Source organism: Ascaphus truei, chromosome 2, assembly GCF_040206685.1.
Source record: "Ascaphus truei isolate aAscTru1 chromosome 2, aAscTru1.hap1, whole genome shotgun sequence".
NCBI lineage: Eukaryota > Metazoa > Chordata > Amphibia > Anura > Ascaphidae > Ascaphus > Ascaphus truei.
Window position 1 is genome coordinate 451779651 of NC_134484.1, and position 26014 is coordinate 451805664.

The 26014-nt window shown below is 43.4% G+C and overlaps 1 protein-coding gene across 2 annotated transcripts in view; it reads right to left on the bottom strand.

Annotated features, from left to right (window-relative positions):
- CTDSPL (CTD small phosphatase like) overlaps nt 1–15279 on the bottom strand; it is a 108374-nt gene extending 93095 nt beyond the window's left edge. Inside the window, exon 1 of one of the 2 annotated variants that reach the window (XM_075587946.1) lies at nt 14420–15279. In XM_075587946.1, coding sequence (XP_075444061.1) covers nt 14420–14495 — 76 coding nt within the window. In that variant the 5' untranslated portion in view covers nt 14496–15279. The remainder of the gene's footprint in view (nt 1–14419) is intronic. The other variant, XM_075587947.1, reaches the window with a different exon arrangement.
- Nucleotides 15280–26014: the final 10735 nt, after the last annotated feature.

Genomic DNA, 26014 nt, shown 5'->3' on the forward strand with positions numbered 1-26014 from the left:
AGCCAGTGGGCGTGCCAAGAGCCCATCCCCAATTGTTCACTCTCTTTCTCACTCACCAAATATCTGTAACATCTCCACGCTCCCAACCATTGTCTAAATACACATTTATCTACAAGAACCTCAGCTGATTTAAATCACAGAGTCCTCTCCATAGAAATGTACACATGCAAATCACATTAAAGTCTGCTATCTTAGAAATAAGCACATAATTCAATTTACACTTTACAGGGCTGACTCCCAAATCACAACACAGTGCTTACACATAGATCACAAAACACTTAACCTCATATTGCATGCTCAACTAAACTGGGGAATTGCATTAACAGGGAATAAAGTACTTTGGAATACATTCTCACATACATAGTGCATTATACATTCCCTGTTCTCCCCCAGATATTAAAATACATTTGGCCAAAATAAGCCTTATATAGGTGGCCAAGTTACATGGATTTAGGAGTAGCTAGCTGGGCTTGATCCCAGTTTTGTGATGCCAGCTAGCACCACCATCACAGTCATGACGTGGCTATTTGTATAATCTACAGAATCTGCCAAGAGAAACAATATAGTTGACTTGGATGCTTAATGAAAAATGACAGCTATTATTGGTTCAATCGTGATCAATCAAAATATTCTAGGTATCTTATCCACTAGAGCATGGGTGTGCTAGATTTTTTCTGGGGGGGCAGGGCGGGTGCAGCAGTTACAGAGGTCCCACGCTCTTCCCAAAGGCATTTAAATTAAATGCTGGGGGACCGCGCGAGGACTCTGTAACTCACTTACTTAGATTCAGCCGGCTTCAGGTGACACGTCGCCATGGCAACACCGCATCAAATGATGCAGCGGGGTCATGTGGCATGATGTCACATGACCCTGCAGCATCATTTGACACTCGTCGCCATGCCAACGCGTGACATTACCCATGGTGTCATTTGACACCGGCACAAAGGTAAGGGGGAGGGGCGAGCAGGCAGGGGGCGCAGCACCAAAAGTTTGCCACCCCTGCACTAGAGAATCTGTTCTCTTTTCTCTCTCCCCCCTTTGTTTGCTGCCCTATACCTCGCATTAGTCCCCACTGACTTGGAAGCCGGCAACAGACATGACAACTGTGATGTGACTGTACTACAATGCATTGGGACTCATTCGTTTCAAGTCAAGATCGAAGATTGCTTGGATGCAGTACCTATAACTACATATTTCTTTTCGGGACATGTTCACACCAGCCCTGACCTATAAAGAATTATTAACTTCAACACAGGAGAGGATAAATCATATGTTTTATATATACTAGCTATCCAGCTTTATGTCCTTTGCACCTCAATGGATTCTCTTTCTACGGCTGCTGAGATGCTGGGCTTTTGACACATGTATCGCTAAATACATCGCATGAGGACAAGCTCCGACATAATAGACATTCTATCAGTCTCTTTTTGTTGCCATGATGACGCACGACCTGTATATGAAGCACGGGATGATACCGTCTACGTCACTGAGCTGTATGACGCCACGAGACTTAACTGTGCTCGCGAGAGGATGACGTAACTGTGTAATTCCTCAACATCTTTGCGCTGATTAATTGGACGCACCAGCTGTTCTGTTTGCCATGGCGACGCACGAGCACGTGATGATGCAGTCTGTGCCGCCTCACGCCATGAGATTGAGCTATGCTCACGAGATGATGACGTCGCTGTCTGGGCTCTACAACTCACTCGCGCTGATTAAACAGATGCCGCAGCTGTTTCTATTACCACTTCTGGCGCGAAATCTTCATTCCTGACTCCCCTATATATATATATATATATATATACTAAGCTCACTCCTCCATACTCCACTCCCAGAAGAAGACCGTTTGTCGAAACGCGTTGGAGTGGGAGTGTTTGGAGGGGGACCCCTGACTTTTCACCACAAGGGACTTTTCGTGCAATTGGCTTTGCCTTATCAAACTTTGGTGATGTATTATTAATTCCACCGTATGCTGTTACATGCTTTATATGTCTCCGGACTCATTTCAATGGCATTCAACTTCTGAACTTATTACAGCAACCACTGGATGAGGTTTATTATATCCTTTCCATCTATTTTCCAGTACAGTACTCAGTTTCTGCAGCACTGAGTTACTGTGTGTTTTGTGTAGTTCTGGTTGTGCTAGCTAGTTGGTATTCTCCTAGTACCACTCTTACCAACTTTGGCTGTTATCTGCTTACTCTATCAACAGTACTATACATGCATTTTATGTTACGATTCAGCCTATGATGCTTGTACACCACTTCAGCCATTGATTTGTCTCTGCACTATATTTTGTTCCCATGGTAATTTTAATCGTCTGCTTGGAGACCCCCTCCCTTTTTAACATTTCGTCCCCTGTTTTTATCCATTATTAATAAATTTGATTACATATATCTATTTCGGTATACCCGTGTACTTGCTTTATGGATACTTTTTTGTTGTGTTATATTATCATTATCCTTTGAGCACCACTGTCTATTGATTATATATCATATACTTATGACAGTTTTTGGGTAACCTTTACACTTGGCGTGCATGCGGTATACTTTGTGTCTCTTACTTTACATATATGTATGTGTTTTTACATATACCTTTCTGGGATCATTCACTAGGCAAAACAAGAGTGGAATAAAATGAGGTTTATTCGGGTAAACCCGCGTACACACAAATGAAATACAAAATACAGACAGAACACACTTACTGGGGGTCTGAGGGTGAAAACTAGCTTCAACTAGTTGCAGGGCGCCTGCTTCAGCAAAGGCTTACCCTGTCCGCTCCCCATTACTGGACTCTGCCTGAAGCAAGTAACATTGTTCCTCAGAACTTGTCCTCAACTAGGCTAGGCTTCCCTGGTACCTCAATGCCTAGTGCTTTGCTATTGCGAGCAAAACACCTGGGAAAACCTGCCGGCTCTTCACTGGACCAAGTCCCAAGATTGCCTGTCAGTCTGAGAGACAGAGAGAGAGATCTCTGATTGGTCAGTCCCTTACATAGGACGCCGAGGCCTATGTCCAACATGGAACAGGGACTAGCGGCCAATCGGAGCGTGGTAACTTTCCCACCAGCCAATAAGAACGGGGGCTCCTCTGGCTGCTGATGTCAGAGGAGGGGGCGTGCCAAGCCGGCATGAAAAACCGGGTGGATGGGAAATATGAATTAGCCAATGGGAAAGGCGCCTACGAGCAGCAATTTCCCCCAGCTAATTCATATCTCACCCGCTGGGCAGGCTCCACCAGGTCTGGTAGTCACAAAGGGGCCCCAGTGGGGTGCCACCTGGTCTCTGGACCTCCTTCCTCCTTTTAACTTCTATACAGACATCCTGGCACCTATGTAAATGCCCAGGCTGACTGCATAGACACTCATACATACTGTATCAAACATTAATACCTACAGTATAAAACGTATTTTAATAAAGTATAGACCTTGGGAGACCTTATACCTGTGAGGGAAATAGGTCTGGGATACCTGGGCTCGAAAACCAGGATTCTGGGGGACACTAGAGAGCCCCGGTGTACTTCACCTTGTGCACCTGCAGATCATGCCTGCACGTCAGGGATAATTACTGGACCTCCAGTAACTTTGTCCCCCGAACTTCTGCAAACAAAAGGAATACCTATCGACCCAAATATCCCACCAAAAACGTACACTCCCGAAGTGTCACGTCTCTCAGATACTGGGAACACGAAAAGACTCAAAACAGGTCACTTTTTTTTTTTTTTTTTTTTTTTTACTCTGCTATAACATGGTTGCCGAGCACAAATTCCTCATAGACTTACATTGGACTTCCGTAGCCCACCCGTCCTTATGTACAGACAGGTACCCGCCAATTATACACACATATTTGCGGGTAACATAACAGTACTACCAGCTACCCCGGTCAGCAACACTTAATACACTTTTTAACCCTAGTTGCTCCCTAATATCCCGCTCCCAAATTCCCTGTCCTGCAGCTATTTCCTAACAGGGACCCTAACTATACCTGGCATCCCCAGCTTACATTCCTGCAGGGGACCGTAAATTGGGAACAGAAATATAGGGAAATACACCAAGGCACACAACTAGACCCAAGAGCTGACACTTAGGGCCAGCCAGCCGGGCGTAACCTTTATTAATCAAGGCCGGCTACCCCCAACCGTCACACGCTTACATAAAGTCAATCACCACATATCCTCTGAATGCAAAAGATTGTTCTTTCCCAGTTCTTTATAACTACATGGGTGAGGCCAAGTAGAGTAATTTGAGGCTTTTATCATATAGAGAAGCGATCTTTAAGCACAGAAAAACTATTTTTCAAGGAACAAAACAAATCCCGAGTCTGAATATCTGCAGTTTAGACCGTGCCTAATATTTTAGGTGCAGACTTTAAACACATACTAAAGCAGAGCTCTTCAACACATTCCCGTGAGCTAAATGTGGCCCTCAAAAGGGATTGTGAGTGGCCCTCGGACCATCTGCGTCTGCTGCTAATTTAAAGACAGTTGCTCAAGCAGTTAAACACATTTGTTCCAAGCTCAAACCCACTTTCAGCCAAGGTGAAGAAAATATATGATGTAAATGGTAAACATGTTCACAGTTCTATTAATTTATAGAAGTGCAAAAGTTTTGTAAATATTTAAAATGACATTGCAGTAGTCTTCCAGCCCTCCTAATTTATACTGTATCTGGTCCCTTTGGAGAAAATTGTTAACGAGCCCTACTTTAAAAGTGACATTTCATCCAGGTCAGATTTCCATATTTGCAATTTCAATTTATAAACCAGCACGAGTCGAAACTTTTCCTACAATTTGGAGTCACGTTGCAATCCTACATCATGTATAATCCTGGCCGTATACCAGTTTAAAATAAACTAATTGGCCAAACAAGCGTGGCATTGTTTAAGCATGTACATAAATGCATAAATAACACTTACAGTGCTTTACTGCCATGACAGATATATATTAAAGAGAAAAGGGTTGCAATCAGACATCATGTACAGACCAAAATACAGCAGTACATTTAAAGAAGGATTGGGGGGTGGGGGGGAAGAGCTATAAAGCAGATCTTCAAAGTGCTTTGCCACCAGTGTATTGCTTGTACTTCATTAAACCTGCCTACCGTTGTGTTATCCATTCTGGGGATGAAAGATATTGATTTCACCAGACAACCAGACATATCGATATCACCGACATGCCAGCTTCTGGTGGAGGGCAGGTGGGGAATCCTTCCTTGAAATACTTATTCCAAGTGCCTGAAATAAACCTTAAGATACTGTGAACAGAAACAGGCTTTATATAAACACTCCAATTAGATCACTTTGGTCCTGGGAGGGATTATCCCTTAAAAGCCGTCAATAACATACAGTAGTGGTTTCCACAATGCAATTTTTTTTCCCCCCCGAAGAGTATGCACCTTTGATGACATTCATAAATGTAACCATATGTGATTAAAATGCTATCACAGTTGCCTATCCAGATATTATCCTGCACATAAGTGACAGTTGTACAATGCACTGCAGACCTAGGGCAGTACGTGCATCTTACATTTTACAGGAGTGTTGACATTCTCTAATAAAAACTTATCATAATCCAATTTTGTTTATTTAAAGCACAGTATTGAGACTGAGAACAGAGATCTCACTTGAGGAACTTCTCCAGATGTCACTACAGGTATCCTGTGACAACATTCCTATAGCGATATCACTGGGACCAGCTCCAAGCAGAAAAACTTCCCTGAGCCCTGTTCCACTTGCCAACATACCACGGAGGTCCAGTAAATTGAAAGCACTTTACACAGGATATAAAAATACTATACTATTTTGAATATGAATGCGTTCAAATAGCTTTGCAAAGGTAGACCCACAAAGTCCAATTGGGAAAAGCACAAAATAAATAGCACCGAACTTACAGCAATCAGTGCTTTCCCTTGAAGGCTAGTAAGGAAAAAGGCAGCCGTGATTCCAAATACAGCTAAACCCCGTTATAACGCGGGTCTCGGGGTCCACCCCGAGACCACCGCGTTACTAACGGGGTCGCGAAAAAAAAAAATGGCCGCCGCTTTAACGCAGATTCATCCCGCGGGACAGAAGATGGGAGCGGGCATGTCCCTCCGCTCCCCGCTTCCCCCTGTCACCGCGGGACAGCCCGCGGGGCAGGAGATGGGACCGGGGATGTCCCTCCTGTCCCCGCTTCCCCCTGTCACCGCGGGACAGGCCGCGGGGCAGGAGATGGGAGCGGGGATGTCCCTCCGGTCCCCGCTTCCCCCTGTCACCGCGTGACAGGCCGCGGGGCAGGAGATGGGAGCGGGGATGCCCCTCCGGTCCCGGCTTCCCCCTGAATAGAAAAAAAAAACGCTATACAACCAGTTTCCAGCTCCCTGCCGCGCGACCTCCCCACCGACGCCACCACCGCAACGGCAGTACTTTCTGGTACTACAGTATATTTAAAAATCGCCACGGTCTGAAGTGTAAGTGTCTGTGAGTGTGTGTAAGTGTCTATGAGTGTGTGTAAGTGTGCATAACTGTGTGTAAGTGTGTGTGAGTGTCTGTAAGTGTCTGTAAGTGTGTGTAAGTGTCTGTGAGTGTGTGTAAGTGTCTGAGTGTGTGTGTAAGTAAGTGTAAGAGCCGGAGTGGGAGGTGAGCGGGAGGTTTGACAGGGAGGGGGGGCGTGGCTTGAGCGGAGGGACCCGCTACTCTCACCCCCCCCTCCCTCCACGGACTGCAGGAGGGAGCTGCTACTCTCCCCCCCCCTCCCTCCACGGACTGCAGGAGGGAGCTGCTACTCTCCCCCCCCTCCCTCCACGGGCTGCAGGAGGGAGCTGCTACTCTCCCCCCCCCCCCTCCCTCCACGGACTCGGGCTGGAGCACTCATACATACATTTTTTTTTTTTTTTTTTTTAAACGGGAGCCACGGGAAAACCGCGTTATAACCGAATCGCGGTATAACGAGGCGCGTTATAACGGGGTTTAGCTGTATGCAGTGAGCAAAGCTACTTCATAAATTAGCCTGTCTAGGAGGGGCAGATAATTTGACATTTTAGATCAAAACCCCATAAGAATTCAAGTGCTAACTCAATTAAAAACTCACGTTTGAAGTAAATTTGTATAATGCACTTTACCATTATGTTGCTAAAAAGGCACAATGTAGAGTTTGTACTGTAGGAATTATTCACCCATGGAAAAAAACATCACATTCTTCCTCAACCCAAACTGAAAATGGCTCAAAACAAAAATACAGCAAAGGGAAAGATACTCCTGCTTAAATGAACTTGAGAGCAGCTACTGATCACTTTAATAACAAATGTTTAATATTTGCAAGATTGGTTAAAGATGTTTGTAGGACTTTCCAAAATCAAAGTTTTCACGTATTAAAACTATCACTCTGGCAGTGCAAATAACGTCCTGGGCCAGGGGTGGTCAACTCCAGTCCTTAAGTGCCACCAAAAGGACAGGTTATCCCTGCTTCAGCACAGTTTGCTCAATGAGTGGCTCAAGTCCATGACAACCACCTGTGCTGAAGCAGGGATATCCTGAAAACCTGACCTGCTGGTGACCCTTGAGGACTGGAGTTGGCCGCCCCTGCACTAGGCTCACATCAAAACACTCAAGCCAACTCATGATGCTAAATCTGTCAAATCTGATCCAAACACGATAGATATTAGTTATTAGAACAGGAGAATTGTAGTGCAACCATTTCTACAGTTCTACAAAACCACTCTTCTGTCCTTTACAGCAGGGGTGCTCAAACTGTGGGGCGCGACCCCCAGGGGGGGCGCGACACTGCCGACGGGGGGCGCGGGGTTTACAGAGGCCCCGCAAGCTTCCCGAATGCACTTAAATTAAGTGCCGGGGGAGCTGCAGGGCCTCTGTAAACCTTACTTACCTAGGCTCCGGCGGCTTCCTCCCTGCAGCGCCATGGCAACGCGGCGTCAAAATGACGCTGCGAGGTCATGTGACGTCACGTTGCTATGGCAACGTGACGTCATTACGCCGGAGCGCGGGTAAGTTGGGGTTGGGGGGGCGCGGGAGCGAGGGGACAGCTGTCAGGGGGGCGCAGGGAAAAAAGTTTGCGCCCCCCTGCTTTACAGCACAGATTAAGCAGTTGGATTCAATCTGCCTTCGAAGTTAAAGCAGCAGTTCAAGCTGCCGTTATATAAAAAAAAACGTTTTTTTCCCATTCAATATGTGCATCAATACAATCTGCACACTGACAAGTGAATAGCTAAGTTGACGATCGATCGGCAAAGATTAGACTCGGGGGTTCACTAACATCCCTCTCAGTGCTGCAGAAGAGTACCCAAAATGCAAAGTTTGTGTGGAAAATCATGTGACCAGGCAGGCACTAGATACAATTGGTGCACTGCTCTGGCCTTTAGCATTGATACAAGTATGTTCCTGATGTGCAAGTCCTGTTTAAAAGATTGACTCTGGCCTTTAGCATTGATATAAGTTAGTATGTTTGAATATCAAAAGGTGTTTTTTTTTTTTCCCCTCTTAACTCTGTGCTGTTAATTGACCAACTGGAACAAGCTGATTTATTGGGGAGGCGGAGGGTCATGTGACTGCTTTAGCTGTATAAAACTAATACCCCTCCTGCATTTGCAGGAACTGCATTGCTATGATATAGTGAGCCATTTAAAGTGAGCTTTTAAGTGACAAGTTATAGTTAGACTATAGTTAGCCTACTGGTGACTGCATCTTTCTGCAAACTCTTTTACTCAAGACAACAAACGGTAAGCTATTCAGATCACACTATGATCCCATTCTTGCTAATCTGCATATTTTAACCCCCCACCCCTTTACAACTTATTTCACTGCAGCCTCTCCCAAAACTGACTGCACAATACACTGAAACCCTGAACTGACTCTAGCATTGCAATGCACCAAAACATTTGACAAGGAACAGGCACACCCCTGCTGTTTAGTCTGCACACACTCACTTTGTTCACAACAGCTCCTTGCAGCACTGCCTACCTCTGGCATAATGAACCTGCTATGTATCTTAACTTTTTTCTTTCTCCTGGCCTCATGGAGATGTTATTCCCTCTATCCACTACAAACTCCTCCATCCTGGCCCACACCCAACATCACCATACACCCTGGACTACTCAAAAGCCTTGCACTATCTACTGAATGTTGGTGGAGAACTCTAAAAAGCAGCACACCAACCACTGCTCACTCTAATGGCAAACACCACAAATTTACACCTTCCAAACAACTACCTAAATTCCTACTCGTACTGTTACTCTCTTTAGCAGGTGATATTGAACCTAACCCAGGTCCTCCCATTTCAGCTCTGTCCCATGCCCCTGAGAATTCCACCTTTAAATTCCAAAAAGGGCTATCTGTCGCCCATATAAACATCCGGAGCCTGCTGCCCAAACTGGACGAACTAAGGGCATGGTGCCTTATGCATAAACCCAAACCCAAAGCTATCCCCTAAAACCCCTGATGCAAATATCGCCATTCAGGGATACTCTCTTTTGAAATTCTAGTTGGCAAAATCTGCCTCCCCTTTTCTAAGCCCATCTTGCTTGCTGGCATCTACCGCCCCCCTAAAGCCCCTCTACAATCCCTGACTGATATCACCCAATTTCTTGGCTCCATTTCCTCTCTGAATGAGAAGAGTGAGCTGCTAGTTCTTGGGGATTTCAACTTCAATTGGCTTGACCCTAAAAACCACAAAATCCAGATACAACTCAAGTCACTTAACCTATCGCAACTCATTTCCCAACCCACACGGATAAACCTGAAATCGCATAACCATTCCTTGCTAGACTGGATTCTCTCCTCAAACCCCAGCAGAATCCAATCCTCTGGCATCCTTCCTGACATTTTCAGTGACCATGCAATAGTGTACTGTGTAAGGAAAATTAAACCGCCCCATTCAAGCCCTAAAGTTCTCCTCACTAGAACATTTAAAAACTTTAACCCACAACAGTTTCTGGATGACCTTACCAACTGCCCATGGCACAGAATCGATTTAATTCCCGACCCTGATTCTGTGCTCGACTATTTCCAATCCGAGTTCTTAAAACTCTGCGATACCCATGCTCCACTACGCAAAATAAGGGTACGGGGGCCCACCTTCCATGGGTTACAACTGACCTTATTGCACTCTACCAGCTCAGGGATACCTTGTGGAAAAGCTACAAAGTAACTGGCACTACCAAGGATCTCAATCACTACAGATGCATGCGGAACATGTGCACAAGGCAAACAAGGCATGCAAAAGCACAATATTACTCTGACAATCTCCACCAAAATACATCAAACCCAGCTAACTTCTGGAAGGTTATCAACAATATATTCCAGCCTCCTAACCATCAACAACCAAGTAATATCACTAAGGGGGATATTACTCTGACAAACCCTAATGACATTGCAAATGCATTCAATGATTACTTTGTGGGGTGTGCCACTAACTTATTAGCAAAACGCAGCCCAAACCACAAACCTGAATCTCATCCTGGGAGTACCCCTATAGTCCCACCCCCTCCCAACACTGCCCACAATTTTCAATTTGGCCCAGTATCTGGAGGAAATTATACAAGCGCTCCTCAAACTAAAACTAAGCAGCCAATGTGGACCCGACTTACTACAATCTAGGTTCCTACGACTTGGTGCCCCAGCCATTGCCAAACCAATTGCGTCAATAGTCAACTCTATCCTGTCTGCAGGCCATATCCCTAAAACCTGGAAAACTGCCAGAGTTGTCCCAATCTTCAAAAGTGGGGACAAAAACACTGTTTCAAACTACAGGCCAATCTCAGTTCTCCCAATTCTATCCAAAGTCATGGAAAAATGTGTCCACTCCCAATTAAGCGATTTCTATACCAAGACAAACTTCCCTAGCCAATTCCAATCTGGGTTTCGTCCCAAACACTCCACCGTAACTACCCTGCTAAAAGTTTGCAATGAAATCCAGTGTGGAATGGAACGGGGACAACTCACTGGTGCAGTATTCCTAGATTTTGCAAAGGCTTTTGACACAGTTGATCATGCTATCCTGCTTAACAAACTCCAGAGCTCTGGAATAGGGAAGCATGCTTTAAACTGGTTTCAGTCATACCTATCAGGAAGATCCCAACATGTGTCCATCTCAGGCTCTAACTCCAACCCCCTGGATATCACTTGTGGTGTCCTGCAAGGCTCTGTTCTGAGGCCCCTACTCTTCTCAGTGTTCATTAATGATCTTCCCACAGCTTGTAAGGAAGCCTCAATACACATGTATGCAGACGACACAATCCTATATGCACACAGCCATAGCCTCTCTGACCTTCAACACATACTTCAGTCTGACTTTTTGAGACTCGAAAACTGGATTTCCCAAAACAAACTGTTTTTAAACACTGACAAGACTGTAACAATAGTATTTGGGACCAAGACTAAATTTGTAAAGCTTCCAGTGACTGAGCTCCTGATTAGAACCAACGCTAACACCACCCTAACCCCTGTCACTAGTTTTAAATACCTGGGCTTATGGTTTGACTCCCACTTAACATTCGGGATGCACATTGATACCCTGACAACCAAGACCTATGCCAAACTAGGGGTACTATACAGGAACAAATCCTCCCTAAGTCTCCTGGTCAGAAAGCGTATCGCACAGCAGATGCTAATGCCAATTATTGACTATGGAGACATAGTATATGGCTCGGCACCTCAAACCCACCTTAGCAAACTTGACACCCTCTACAATTCAATTTGTCGTTTTGTTCTCCAATGCAACTACAACACACATCACTGCGATATGCTCAAAGAACTAGATTGGTCATCACTAGAGTCTAGGCGCAAAGTTCACCTTTCCTGTCTTGCCTTTAAATTCTTCATTGGCAAGCTACCCAGCTATCTGAACAAGCTCCTCACCCCTACCACTTGCAGCACTTATCATCTGAGATCAGACTCCAAAAGACTGTTCATGGTCCCAAGGCTCAACAAAGTATCCGGACGTTCCTCCTTCTCCTACCGTGCACCCCAAAACTGGAACAACCTACCAGAGACTCTCACATCCACCACCAGTTTAAGTTATTTCAAATCTAAGGCTGTCTCACATTTTAATCTGGTCTGTAACTGTTTCATACTCCCATAATATATATTTTCTTTAACTGTACACGCAATGACTTGTATATAATGTATACCCTGTTCATTTATGTAACTGTATTTGTAACCATCAATTATTTGTTTTACTCTGTGCCCAGGACATACTTGAAAACGAGAGGTAACTCTCAATGTATTACTTCCTGGTAAAATATTTTATAAATAAATAAGAGAGAGGGCAAAAGAGGTGTGCCAGAGCCTGATTCAGAAGAGGAAGGGGGTGTGACTTTGTAAATGGTTGCTATAGAAACAAAAACGCTTGTTACATTAAAAATTTCTTTTTTTTTCTTAAATCCTACAAGTATTTTCTCATAGTACAGAACAGATATATATATATATATATATATATATATATATATATATATATATATATATATATATACATAAATATGTAGGATATTGCTTGAAGTGCAGCTTTAAAGGAAGGGGCGGACAAAAAAAATATTAAATTTAGGAGTCAGACAGATTTTTAGCATCCAGAAGTTAGCTTAAAAAAGGTACTAGATTTCACAACCAAACCAATAATTTGGGTTATTAAATGTTCAACGGTCATCTGCAATGTACATTTTATCTTAATGATAAATCACAATGAAAATAAATATTAACTTAATATACAGAAAACAGTTATTTTCCCATAGGCTATGCTGTCCATATTCATTGTGCTGTGCAGACGCCTTCCCAATGCTGAAGGCATACTGAAGCAGGTTCTTTATGCCAGTTTTCACGATATTATAATATGCAATGATATGTGGTCGGTTACCTGAATGAATTGGAGGAGGTTAGTGACGAGATACATTCTTCAAAGGAACACCCAACCCTTGCCGTTACAACTGTCATTTAAAGAAAACATATATAAATGGATATATATCAGTTGTGGACAAAAATATGTATTAAAAAAAACAAAAACTTAAAAGCCAGCCTAATGTTTTAGGAATCTCCATCGGAGGCTCCATGAGTCAGTGTATGTTACACAGAGAACGAGATAGATAGATCTCTCTACAGATATATATTTATTTTTTCACCAAACCCCGAGGGCTTAGTGAGGTCTCTCCAAGGGGTTCAAAAGAAAAATATGTAATGGTGATCCCCAGGCGGTATAGTGGGTTCTTGTACACGTAATAAGGCCCCAAATCGTAAGTCAGCGTCGGTGGTTAAGCAATCAATCACCACAGTTTCTATATCCACCAAGCTGCCTACATATGCCAAGTTGTGGTTTAGGGCCTTGCTATGTGCCTCAGATCCCCCCCCCCCCCACCCCCACCCAGCTCAGGACACTGTACTGCCCAGAATGGGTCGAATGGTTTTGTTAGCAAACATCCGGTGAGTAGGCAATAAGTTTTATTAAATATGGTTTTGCAGAACAAATATTTTCCATCAAGGGGTTCACGAAGAAAAATAGATTGGGAAGCACTGATCTACATAGATGTGTGTTGACAAGAAAGCTACAGTTGGATATTAAGCCTTTTCGCTGCCAAGGGGAGGAGATACGTAAACTCATTTTTATCTTAATGCAATCCCACATTTGTAGATAACGGGCACACATCCAAACTGGAGGGTGATTTTTGCCTACAAACCTCAGATATTCTATCAATGGGAGGAAGCCTCTTCAGGGAAGTTTTGGAGAACATCTGTCTGCAACTACATTAATAGTAATGCTTTGGAATACCAAATGCATGGCTTACAACATGCATATTTAAGAGCAATAACAGTTATTAATACATGTGAGTGTGTGTGTATGTATATATATATATATATATATATATATATAAATATATATATATATACACACACACACACAAATTATTGTATAATAAAATCTGATGAGTACACTAAATTCAGGAAGGTTATGCATTTAATTTGGTGGATGGGGCTTGAAACATGTTTATTTTAAATAATGACTAAAATACTATAAGCATATAAAATTATTAATGCATATGTACTTCTATCGTAGGTGTGATATATATATATATATATATATATATATATATATATATATATATATATCGAAAGCTTGTCCTATGACATAAATTGTTAGTCCAATAAAAAAGGTATCACCGAATACTGAAGAACTCATTTATTCTGCACTATCGCAACTGGACTAACACGGCTATTTTCTGCTTTATATATATACATACACACACGTATTATTCAGGAATAATTTAAGACACAGCTTTAAACGTCACTTCAGGAGAAATATTATAGTAATTTTCCCCCTGGTCCATACCCATACACGCCATGTAATTGTGTGCAATATATATATATATATATATATATATATATATATATATATATATATATTATATACACACACAGACACACAGACACATGCGAGCCCAGTCTCACCCTTCTTCTCCTGGGCACAGGACAGGATCCCCTCCTCCCTGGGGTGAGTGACCTGGGTGATGATGGACGTGTCCATGGACACGGTGCTGTATCCTGCTCCTGCCCCGCCGCGGTATCACTCAGGAGCGCTTGTTGTTGTTGTTGTATGATCCAGCTGGGGGGTCGGTTCCGGATCCCCCCGGGTGCCCGAGGCTCACTGGATCTCTCCTCAGCATGAAGTCCCGGCGGGGGGTCCTTCGGGGGAGCGGAGGGGACCCCCCCCTCACACAGATACTAACAGTATTAATAACGAGGGAGGGGATGAGCGGTACAGGAAGATATAGCAGCAATAATAATAATAATAATAACACCGGCGTGACTATGAAAGATGGAGCAGCAGATGGGAGAACGGGTTCGGGGAGGCTGAGGGATCTGGGGAGGGGAAGCAGCTCCAGCAACAACACACACAGGAGGAAAACAAGCGGCAGAGCTGACGGGCGGGGGGGAGAGATGGAGGATTGCTCGGTGCTCCCTGCGGTGTCAGGCCCGCTGGGCTCGGGCTGGAGCTGCCTCTCACCCGGGGGTTATGGAGTCTGCTGCGAGTCCCTGTTTCTTTCCCCTCAGGTGGGAGGGGGGCGGTATGACAGGCTTTTCCTTTTTCTCTCCTCCCTCCCCCTTCTTTTCCGTCCCTCTTCCCCTTATCCCTATCTCTCTCTCTCGTCCTCCTCCCCTTTCACTTCCCCCCCCCCGCCCCTCAGTCCTGTCTTCGCTCCTTTGACCTTCCCAACATGGAGGCGGGGAATGGACGGGGTCCGCGCCACCATAAACACGGGGGCGCGGCTACAGGGGGTTCGGGGAGGGGGGCTGTCAAGCCAGCGCACGAGAGAGACGGGAAAGGTGAAGGAGGTTCGTCATCGGATTGGATGTTACCAAGCAACGGAGGCGGCTCCTGCACGCGCTGGGCCCGCCCCGAAATACTTTGCCCAGACTGGAGGCTGAGGGGTGCGCTGTCAGTTGAGGGAAGACGCTGGGCGGGGTTAAGTGTAAGGGCGGGAAGAGGAGGGCCGTGCGGGTTCATGATTGGTGGATACTACAGAAGGCGGGGTTTACGTTGTATATAAAAGACTGCGCAAGAGCTTGTCTTGTTATTGGTGGTGGGGTTTTGTAAGGAGTTGGTGCGTTGTCGAGTTAGTAAAGATGGGTTTGAGCTCTTCAATGGTATAGTCAATGGGAACTTTTTACACGTATACAATGGTGGGGCATATCATTACTTTACAAGCAATGTGTTTCTAAGGATTGAAAAAGTTAATCATGTATCTTCCATAATAAGAGAGATCTGAAAGTCACTTCATGTGTACTTATATTTTAATAGAACAATATTTCATAGGCCAACACGCAATTATAACAACATTTTTAGCATATCGATTCTTCATATTAAATAAAAGAGATTCAGTCTGAGGAAGTATGGGGACACTTGGTAAATTCAGGTAACATAGTAATGTGGGAACATGTCGAAACGTCGAATTTTTGTGTCTGTTACAATACAATTCTTTGTACACTTACCCCTGAGTGCTGCCTCTCTTTGCTGTTCTGCTGCCCTGCTGGATGGTAACGTACTCTTTGCATTATTTATGGGACTAGCACCAGGCTTATTTGGATATATATATACACACACACACACACACCTGTATGCTCATCTGCATGTCTTAGGCAGGTCTGCAACCCCGCCTTTCCCAACTATCACCCATCATACAGCACTTCCACTGCAGCAAGGGATTCTGGGAAATGACATGCAAATGAGCACACAGTGTCACTTTTTGCCTCAATAACCATTTTTAACATGGTTCCCTATAGGCTTAAGCTTGCTGCATGGTCACAGCTTTGAGCACAGCCAGGGTTAAGGTGCATACCCAGAAAACCACACACAGACAGCTTTTCTGGGTGACACTGTGCTCATTTGCATGTCATTTCCCAGAATCCCTTGCTGCAGTGGAAGTGCTGTATGCTGGGTGATAATGGGGAAAGGCGGGGTTGCAGACCTGCCTAAGACATGCAGATGAGCATACAGCTATATTTGCATATTTGCTTTCCTGTGGAGGGTTTTTGTCACTTTTTTTACTCACCATAACTTAACCCAGTATTATGTTTTATTTATATATATATATATATATATATATATATATATATAATAACACACGGGTGCAGAGTCAGTTAATTGAACTATATCAAGTTAATATATGAATATCAATGGGTGGAGATGATAGTTGGAACCTGTGAAATAAAATAGAAAGGCAGATATGGTGAAGTACGTTTGTAATAGTCTATCACGCAATACAAAGACAGCTACTTACAAAGTAGCAGATTTTAAAAGGTATGTAGGAATCAAGTCCTCTCCAAGCTGCAGTGTTGAGTCTCTGCTTCCTCTGGAATCCACGTGGAACGCCCAGATGCTGAGTTGTTTTCAAACACCTATGCTGCTGCCTCTTCTCTCTTGCTCCCCACCTCTCCAGATTTCGCGATACACGGGAGAGTGACGTCAGACGCCGGTCTGAGTTCCGTGGCTTAATGGAGGGCGGCGATAGTAAATGTTATTGCACCAAAAGGTGCTAAGTTCTTACTATCTGGGCAAGGAGTTAGGAGGGATATTAACTAAATGAGTGTAGTCGTAGTGTTATTAACCCTACGCGTTTCGTCCTAGAGAGGGACTTCTTCAGGGGGAATAAAATTATAATTTGATGTTGATCGTATATAGGTGGTAGATAGCACGGATAGGCTGATTCACCATCCAATAGCGGATCACATCATTACATAAAATTATAATTCAGCTGGATAACGTTTGCTTGAACCATAAATCAATAAAAACAGAATTTTAATACATATAGTAAATATAAACACCATATAATAAAAATGTATATACAATAAATCTTTAGATAAAATAAATGTAATGCAAAGAATATCAACATCTAAGGTAATGATGAAATTAAGAAGAAGAGTTAAATCAGTGTCATGGCTGTGTGAGCAAGACAGGTTTTTTCGCATTGGTATATATACATTGAATCTACGTTTTAACTCTGTGACGTGCCTCCGGAGCATCTTATACTAAGAATGCTCCTAGGTCTATGTCTACATTAAGACCAGTCGGAACCAATGTTTTTACAGTGTGAATCCACTTAGTTTCAAGTTTGGAGATAGCATTTATGTTGTCCCCACCCCTCCAATTGGGTATTAACTTATCTATACCTGTGCAAAAAATACCTGTTGGATCTTTATTATGTTGTTCATAGAAATGTCTGGACAAGTTATGCTGCAGAAAACCTTTCTGAATATTAGATATGTGTTCTGCAAAACGAAGCTTCAATGTTCTGGTTGTGCGCCCTATATATTGTTTCTTGCAGGGGCACTGTATGAGAGAATATTTGTAGAATCACAATTAATAAAATGTTTTATATTGTGTTTTATTCCTGTATGAGTTGAGGAAAAATCTTTAGTATATTTTGGACCATGCGGATCTAATTTGCACATTTTACACTTTAGGGGGGGAGAGGGGGGGGGGAGAGGGAGGGAGGGGGGGGGAGAGGGAGGGGGGGGAGAGGGAGGGGGGGGAGAGGGAGGGGGGAGAGGGGGGGAGAGGGAGGGGGGGGAGAGGGGGAGAGGGAGAGGGGGGGAGAGGGGGAGGGGGGGAGGGGGGGGAGAGGGGGGGAGAGGGAGGGGGGGGAGAGGGAGAGGGGGGGAAGGGGGGAAGGGGGGAGAGGGGGAGGGGGGGGAGGGGAGGGGGAGGGGCGGGGGGAGAGGGGGAGGGGGGGGAGGGGAGGGGCGGGGGGAGAGGGGGGGAAGAGGAGGGGGGGGGAGAGGAGGGGGGGATTTGTTCCTGTAAAGTACACCTAGTTTGGCATAGATTTTGGATGTCAGGGTATCAATCAATGTTCTCCAATATTTGAATAACAATTATCTCAATTAGAAATTTGCCTCTCAATGGAATAGACAACAGATTTTTTTTTTAGCGTTAACAATTTATACAGAGAATGAAACTATACAAAAAAACTTTTTATAAGAAAATTGATAGCAATAACTATATACTGAACACAAGCTGCCATCACCAACGTTGAATTTCCAACATACCTTTTGGCCAACTCAGTAGGATCATACGAATTTGCTCAAAGGAAGATGTTTACCAAGATCAGGCCGAGATCTTGAGAGGTAGATTCATAGAAAGAAATTACTGTATAGGCAGTATTGAAAAGACTATGAATAGTACTAGTGCCCTGAACAGAGAACATTTGTTGGTCCCTAAACCAAAACAATCTATGTCGAACGATTTCCAGACCACTTTTGTCACTCAGTACAATAGACAAGCGTCCAAAATCAAGAATACCAAACATTGGCATATCTTGAAAAGAGATCCTATTTTAGGAAAATATATTCCAGAACATCCAATAATTATTTTTAAAAGAGCACCTACACTTGAAGAAAAACTGTCACGAGTACGTTTCGGGTCAAAAAAGAAGTAGATACAAGTTGGCTACAAAAAACCCTTGGCTTTTATAACTGTATAATGTGTGAAGAGAAAATTTTGTGCTCTAAAGATTACTACAGAAGTAATTAAAACTATGTTAAAAAAAGTGTGTACATGTGTCAGTTACAAAAAGTAAAAAAGTGTACTGAGATATACACAATACATATTTAGAGAGACGTCCAAGTACATCTACCCTGGAGATAGCCACCAAAACATATATTGAGGAAGTCTATTGCAACACCTATCTGCAGGCTGCAAGCAGCCACTATGGAGGTTGGAAAACAAACATTCTTTATTGCCAGTTCCAGAGTGTCTGAAAGAACTGCAGTTCCTTTTCTGAGTTGGTGGAACGGGCAGCTATTTATAAGGACCATTTCTTGGAAAGAGAATATGATTTAAAAAAAATTGTGTGTGTGTGTGTCGAGCACGCGCATTTTAAGTGAAACTTCTTTGTCTTTTGTCACTGTTTAGTCACAGAAATTGTATTTGTGTTGGTGATGTTTTTAATAAAAAAATCAAAATACAATTTAATTGACAAAACGCAAGGAACTTTGACTTAGCACTCCCCCCTGTATTAGCTATTTGCACTAACTGAATTCCTTGTGTGTGTGACAGTGTGTGTGTGTGACAATGTGTGTGTGTGTGACAGTGTGTGTGTGTGCGTATATGTGTCGCTGATGGCTGCCAAGCTCCAGAGGCCTCTGCACATGCGCGCCGGAGACTGGGCTTAGTATGCCTCTGCGCATGCATGGAGGGGGACGGCTGTCACTGGCTATGGTCAGAGCCTCTGTGCATGTGTTGCGCATGCGCTAGCTATGATCACAGCCACTGTGCATGCGTGGAGGGGGACGGCTCTCGCTGGCTGTGGTCTGAGCCTCTGCACATGCGCCGAGGGGAAATAAGAATCTGGTATCCAGTATTTTGGATGGATTGGATTTGGGACAGGTGGGCAAGGGGAATGCCAACTTGGAGAAGGTTGTAGTAGTCAAGGCGGGACAGGATAAGTGAGTGAATTTGGATTTTATTTGCTTCATTAGTGAAAAAAGGTTGTATCCTAGCAATATTTCAGAGGTGGAGGCAGCAGGATTTAGTGAGGGCTTCAATGTGAGGAATGAAGGAGATGGCAGAGTCAAAGATGACCCCTAGGCAGCGGAGTTGGTGAGTTGATGAGATTGTGATATTATTGATATTTCTTCTTATTTATGTTGGTGATGCATAAAACAAAAAATAAATTGTATAAAGTATTGCCTCGAAAATAATGTTTTACTTAAGCAAGAACATATACTGTACTTTCACTTGATTATTACAACTTTATAGTTTTCTTTTACTGTGTTTCTTTCCCGATATTTAGGAACACTAAATATAAACATAAGACCATGAGACATACACCTAAAATACGGAAAAAATACAAGCATGCAGCAGCATAAATATAAAGGTAGGAATAATTGTAGTGTCAGCGCAAGATTTTTAAATTGTGACATTGACATTTTGTTTTAATCAAGTATCACAAATTACACGTTTTAGCAGCTTATTGTTCCAATGATAGCAAACCATTGAATTTCTAAATGAATCATCTAATCAGATATAACAATTTATGTGAGGAGTCTGTAATAATTTCAGAAGTGAAACATCTTGAAGGCTAATTACTTTGTTGGGATAATTAACCCAAGGTCACCGCCTGATCCTACAATCTGACTAATAGAACAAATTCTAAAGCCGTGGTCAAAGTGTTCACCAGATTCCACGGAGATATTTCCTTTAATTGTAGGTTACAAGAGGCTGCTTAAAACTCCTGTCGGCAAATTTCAGAGTTGCAGTGCTCTATAGTTCATAGAGCCTATGTGTCCCCATCAGTTTATACTAAGTTCAGCACAGACCCTGATGTTCGCTGCCTAACGTGCAGAGGAACAGGTCTAGATTGTAAACATGCTGTGTCCTCTGATGCCATAAAGTCCACTGATTGTGTCCTTCACGTTCTTGAATTCTGCAGTAGTGCACTTATATAGCTTCTCAAGTTTATATAAAACAGCTCTCTGTAAATGGCTAGGAATAGCCTTTTTACTCTTGGTGCTGTCAAAGTTCACGTTTGGCCCACTGGGCATATCGTTCAAAAGTCACATGGTGTTCGAAGATTAGCTGGGCAAAATCGGCTTGGCTGTCCCTTGCTGTGGGTAATATCATTTTGTAAAGTTTCCCCTGTTATTATTGAAAGCGAGATATATTGAATCCCACGAATATTGATACTGATGCATCTTTGCCTAGTGCGTCTTTGCAGGTGTGCTTTGGAAACCAGGCACAGGTAACTGTTCTGGGATGCCACTATCCTGCAGGTTGGTCGTAGTATGGGGGCTCATAGCCACAAAGTCATCATCACTGTCTAGGTTGTTTGGTGTGCTTCCTACCATCTGGGTATTGCATGGAGGCACATGGGGGACAAGAGGTTTCATCCAGATGTATCTCTTTCTCCTGCTGCTGTGTACCTATAATCAAATAGAGATTAAAAAAAATCCCTTGCCATCCCCACCATGTCCCTCACCATTTGGTTGATCCTCTCCAAAATAAGGTACCTTTTCCTTCCATTGTGTTCAGTCTGTGCTACAGATGCGGTGGCATGTCCTGGTCAATGGCAGGTCTGGCCACAGGTGTACATGCATCTGGAACAGTTGCATCATGTGTACATTACAAAGTCATTTGACATTGCTAAGCTTTGTCTGACCAAGTCACCGGTTACAGCTAGACGGGAGCTTTGTACTTTAAGGGACTGGAATTGGTTGGGTTCGAGTTGAGATCAGCAGGCTGCAGTGGTGATTGGGGTACAAGTATCTGGTGCAGAATCAGCTTTAATGGGTACACGATCGGCAAAGGTTTTGGTCATCTTCTTTATCCACATCGGTCCTGGAGTCTTCCCCTTTGGAGTTTTTGGTGCTGCCTTGATTTCTGTTCCCACTTTAAACTTAGTACGAGTGTTTTTTTTGGGTCGCAGGTCGTCAGGTCAGCAGGTATGCTGCGCTTTCTTAGTCTCCTTGGAGCTAAGATTTGTACAGCAGTCCGTACAAGCTGAATTGATCCATTGTTGAATCTCGAGTTCTGATCCAAATTATTGAGTATGGCAATACAATTTTTGTGTGAATTTATGTTCTGTACCGCTGACATCCCAGGGGCAACATTTGGCACCAGGTATTGATGTTCGGCAGGGCTGAGTTGGTGATTTGTTGTCCACTGTTGCAAGGTGTCAAACGTAGGAGTATACCTGTAGCTTTACCTATATAATACAATGAAGATGCAATACAAATTCAATACACAATAAGCATTCATTATTAGGTCAATACATTCTGAATTATTGGTGTGTGTGTGTGTGTGTATTGTGATGCCGACACCACATTGCAGTCTCTTTTGTCCCAAATGAGGCAGGAAACGCTGTATTTCTCTATACTTGGGGTTTATTTACAGGGATAAATAATATGAAAAGGCCCACCGTCCCTTTAAGAAAAAACAATAATAAAATCAAATCCTATTTCCATTAGGAAAGCTAACTACACATTCAGCTCCAACCCTTACTAACCCGGGTGGATAGCTAAGCTTATTCCACCCCAAACAGATGTTATTGCAGAGCATATAAAGTCTCTGTATACAGCAAATAAGGGTTTGGCTTATCTGTAAGTCCAGCTGGCGATGTCCATGCTTCAGCACAGTCTATCATCCTTCCTTCTTCTCTTTGGGATTCAACCCCACGGGAGCTCAGGGAAACTCCTGTGTTCCTCTGTAACCAGCCGTCACTGCTTCAGCACTGCTTCAGCACAGCTCTCTCAGCAGTGTCTCTCACACTTCTTTAGCCAGCCTCCATTAGCTGGGGAGCTCCTCTGTTTCCCCCCTTCTCTGGGGAAAACGGTCTCACTGTGCCTTGCAGGTTCAAGCCTTTTAAAGCACTTCCTGACTATTCAGAACAGGTTGATTAGCTTCATTAGTTATCACCTGAATAGCCATTCCAAGGAGGATTAAATTAACTCTCTCTGGTGAAAAAGTCCAATAGCTGCCCCATTCAGCCCCTAGAGGACAGCGATGGCACCACAATATATATAGGACAGAATGGTAGCACACACTGAAAAAAAAGCCTTAGGATAGGCAATTGTGGTGCACGATAAAGGGTAAATAGTTATAGTCTGTGAGGATCCCTAGAGATCCGATATACTGGCACAGGATGAGATAATATCATATAAAAGTGGTTTATTGGGTCCAAAATGCACACATATGCCCAACGTTTTGGACCCCTGAAGAAGGACCCTTGGGGACCGAAATGTCGGGCATATGTGTGTATTTTGGACCCAATAAACCACTTTTATGTGATAATCCCTCATGCTGTGCCAGTATATTGGATTTCTAGGGATCCTTACAGACTATATACAGGTATAGATAAAAGCAGGTGAGGTGGGAAAGGCAGCTCATCAAGGAATAACCAATTCCTAAATACACATGTGAAAAACAAATTGAGCGCACATCAATTTGTTTTTTTTCATAGGTATATATATGAAAAGGGCGTTCGCGCTACGAAACGTGTAACATGGTTATATTGTAAATTTGTGCCTTATTCTTAGATTTGTTCTATTGCCACTTTAGCTTTTTACTACTCTGATTGACACCGTGGGCTTTAATTAGTCAGCTGTGATCCCGTTGGAGATCAGTAACAGCGTCTTTTACTTTCCTTCCTTTTCTGTCCCCGGCCGTAGCAGTAATTGTGCTTATACTGTGTGCAACTTAGATGGCGCTGTGAGCTCCCGCTGTGATTCCCGTGAGCCGCTATCACCATCTCCTGCTCTGTGTGATAGGGCAGGCAAGGAGGCTGCTGGCAGCATCTTATGCTCGGGACTTCATTTTGATTATACATTGTACCCGCGGGACTCTGTACTGCCACACATCTACATGCGGATGTAACTCCGGAGTGACGCCGAACCCGCCCCCCGCTTGGCCGGTGAGAGGAGATTTGCCAATACCACATCTCTGGGACTCCCCTCATAACACTCCTAGCCTTGTGGGTTTTGACTTGCTGGATACCGGTGACGTCATTGAATCGAGTCTTGGGTAAGACCCATCCAATGGTGGGGTACCCCAGGAGGATCTATCGTGCCTACGTGAGAAAGGCCATCTACCTGCAGATGATCCATGTCATTCCCTACCTGTTCCTTACGTGATGACCGGTAACCCATGCATTAACCCATGATGTGCCTGTAATTATCTATCTTGATGTACGCAGAATACTCACCTGTTCTTAATATATATTTTTACCACAAACATACTTCACTATGAGCGTTTTTGCGCTGTGTCTTTCTTGTTTTTTCTTCTAGTGCTAGGGGGTGCCGAGCCACCCCCTTTTGTTCATAGCTGCAGATGCCCTATATATTCACACGGTTTTGTATCGTATGTTTAATATTATTCTGTTTATCACTTTGGGTGTATATGATTTATAGGTTGGTATATTTAGATACACAATCTTTCTATTTATCACTTAATGTTTACAGGAGCGCACTCTACTACTATTTTGTATGGGAATATTGCATTGTCCTTATGAGCAGCTACGTAGGACTAACTTTGGCCATCCATTAAGGGGTTCATTTTGCCATATGCACTATTAGACCACCATACATATTTGTAGCAGTATTTCTCTAAAGATATAGAAGATCTTTGACTGTGTATACATATAGGGACATCTCTCTTGTTACAAGGTTTACCTTCTAATTGATACTCAGTCTGAAACATTGCTGAGGATAGCTACAACTGTATCCATTGATTGCAAGAAGTGTGAGACAGTGATATATGTATTTACATATGTCTGTTTGATATTTATTGAGAGGCTACACCTCTAACAATTGTTTTGACTAACAGATGGGCTATTAACCCCTTAGGAGTTAGCTGCTTTTCACTTGGTTTATTTGAAACCTACTCTGAGCTTGTGGCTAACGTCCCTTACCACCGAAATTTTAATCTATACCCTATGTCTTGTGAGTGTGTATATATGAGATGTTAATAAAATATTTTAGTATTCATTTTTTGGCATATGTAGGGAATTTAACATCCCGGATTATACAATAGCCGCAATATCCAAGGTATCCCATGTCATTATTGCAATTGATTCTGGGATTTTATTTCCCAAACTACAAGCATTTGTACACACTGCCCAGAGGCTTTTCTCAATTCTTCCAGTTTCCCCTGTACATCCCCTGTTTTATTGGTCTTTTTCCTATTTAAGATATCTTCTGTTCCCTTGGATATGTTTCCATCAGAAAAGTCCTGCCCAATCTCTATATCTAATATGAGTCTAATCTAATCTAAGTTGTATTTATCTTGAGTCATTTGCCTGTCCTCCTCTGCCAGTTTAAATACTTGCTAATGAAGTATCTGAACTGCTATGGTATCCAAGTTCCCCTTCAAGATGGATACAGGCCACCACTTTGATATAAATCCATACCCCCAACGCTCCAGGAAGAACAGCTATTTACTATAAAGCTAAAGCCTTGCTCTTCACACCACTTCCTTCACCATATATTAAAGTCTCTGGGGCAAAAGTCCTGTCTTCCCAACATCTATATACTGGCAATACCTTATTTTCCATCCCTGACTACACACTCCCAAAGCTATACCTCTTACAGGGGAATCCCCGATGAGGTAGGAGAGCCCATTTTCCTAACAGTGTGCTTCCTAATAATTCCGGATACAACCTCCTCCTGCACTCTAGTAGGTGCTTCGGGGGTGCAGTTCTGTCCTGCTAATTCAGCACGGCTGTTGTGCAGTGGCACAGATTGCGGGATGTGCCTGCGATCTTCAAACCCTCACCTTCTCCCCCTGGGCCCAGTAGCCCAGACCGCCCTAAAACTGATTAATTCCTCCCAAGTTGTTTCAACCACTTCATCTGCTATAGTCAAAGCTCTTCAAATGCTTTCACAATCAGTGACTTAACATGGTTGTTACTGTTTACAAAGGTGCGGTGCTTCCTGTATTTATTTAGAAGGTGGAATGATCAGTTCACATAAAACTGTACAGGCTTAATTATGCAATGAAAGATTGAAAATGTGACTGGTCATAGTTAATCAGCTTATCTCTTGCTAACGTTA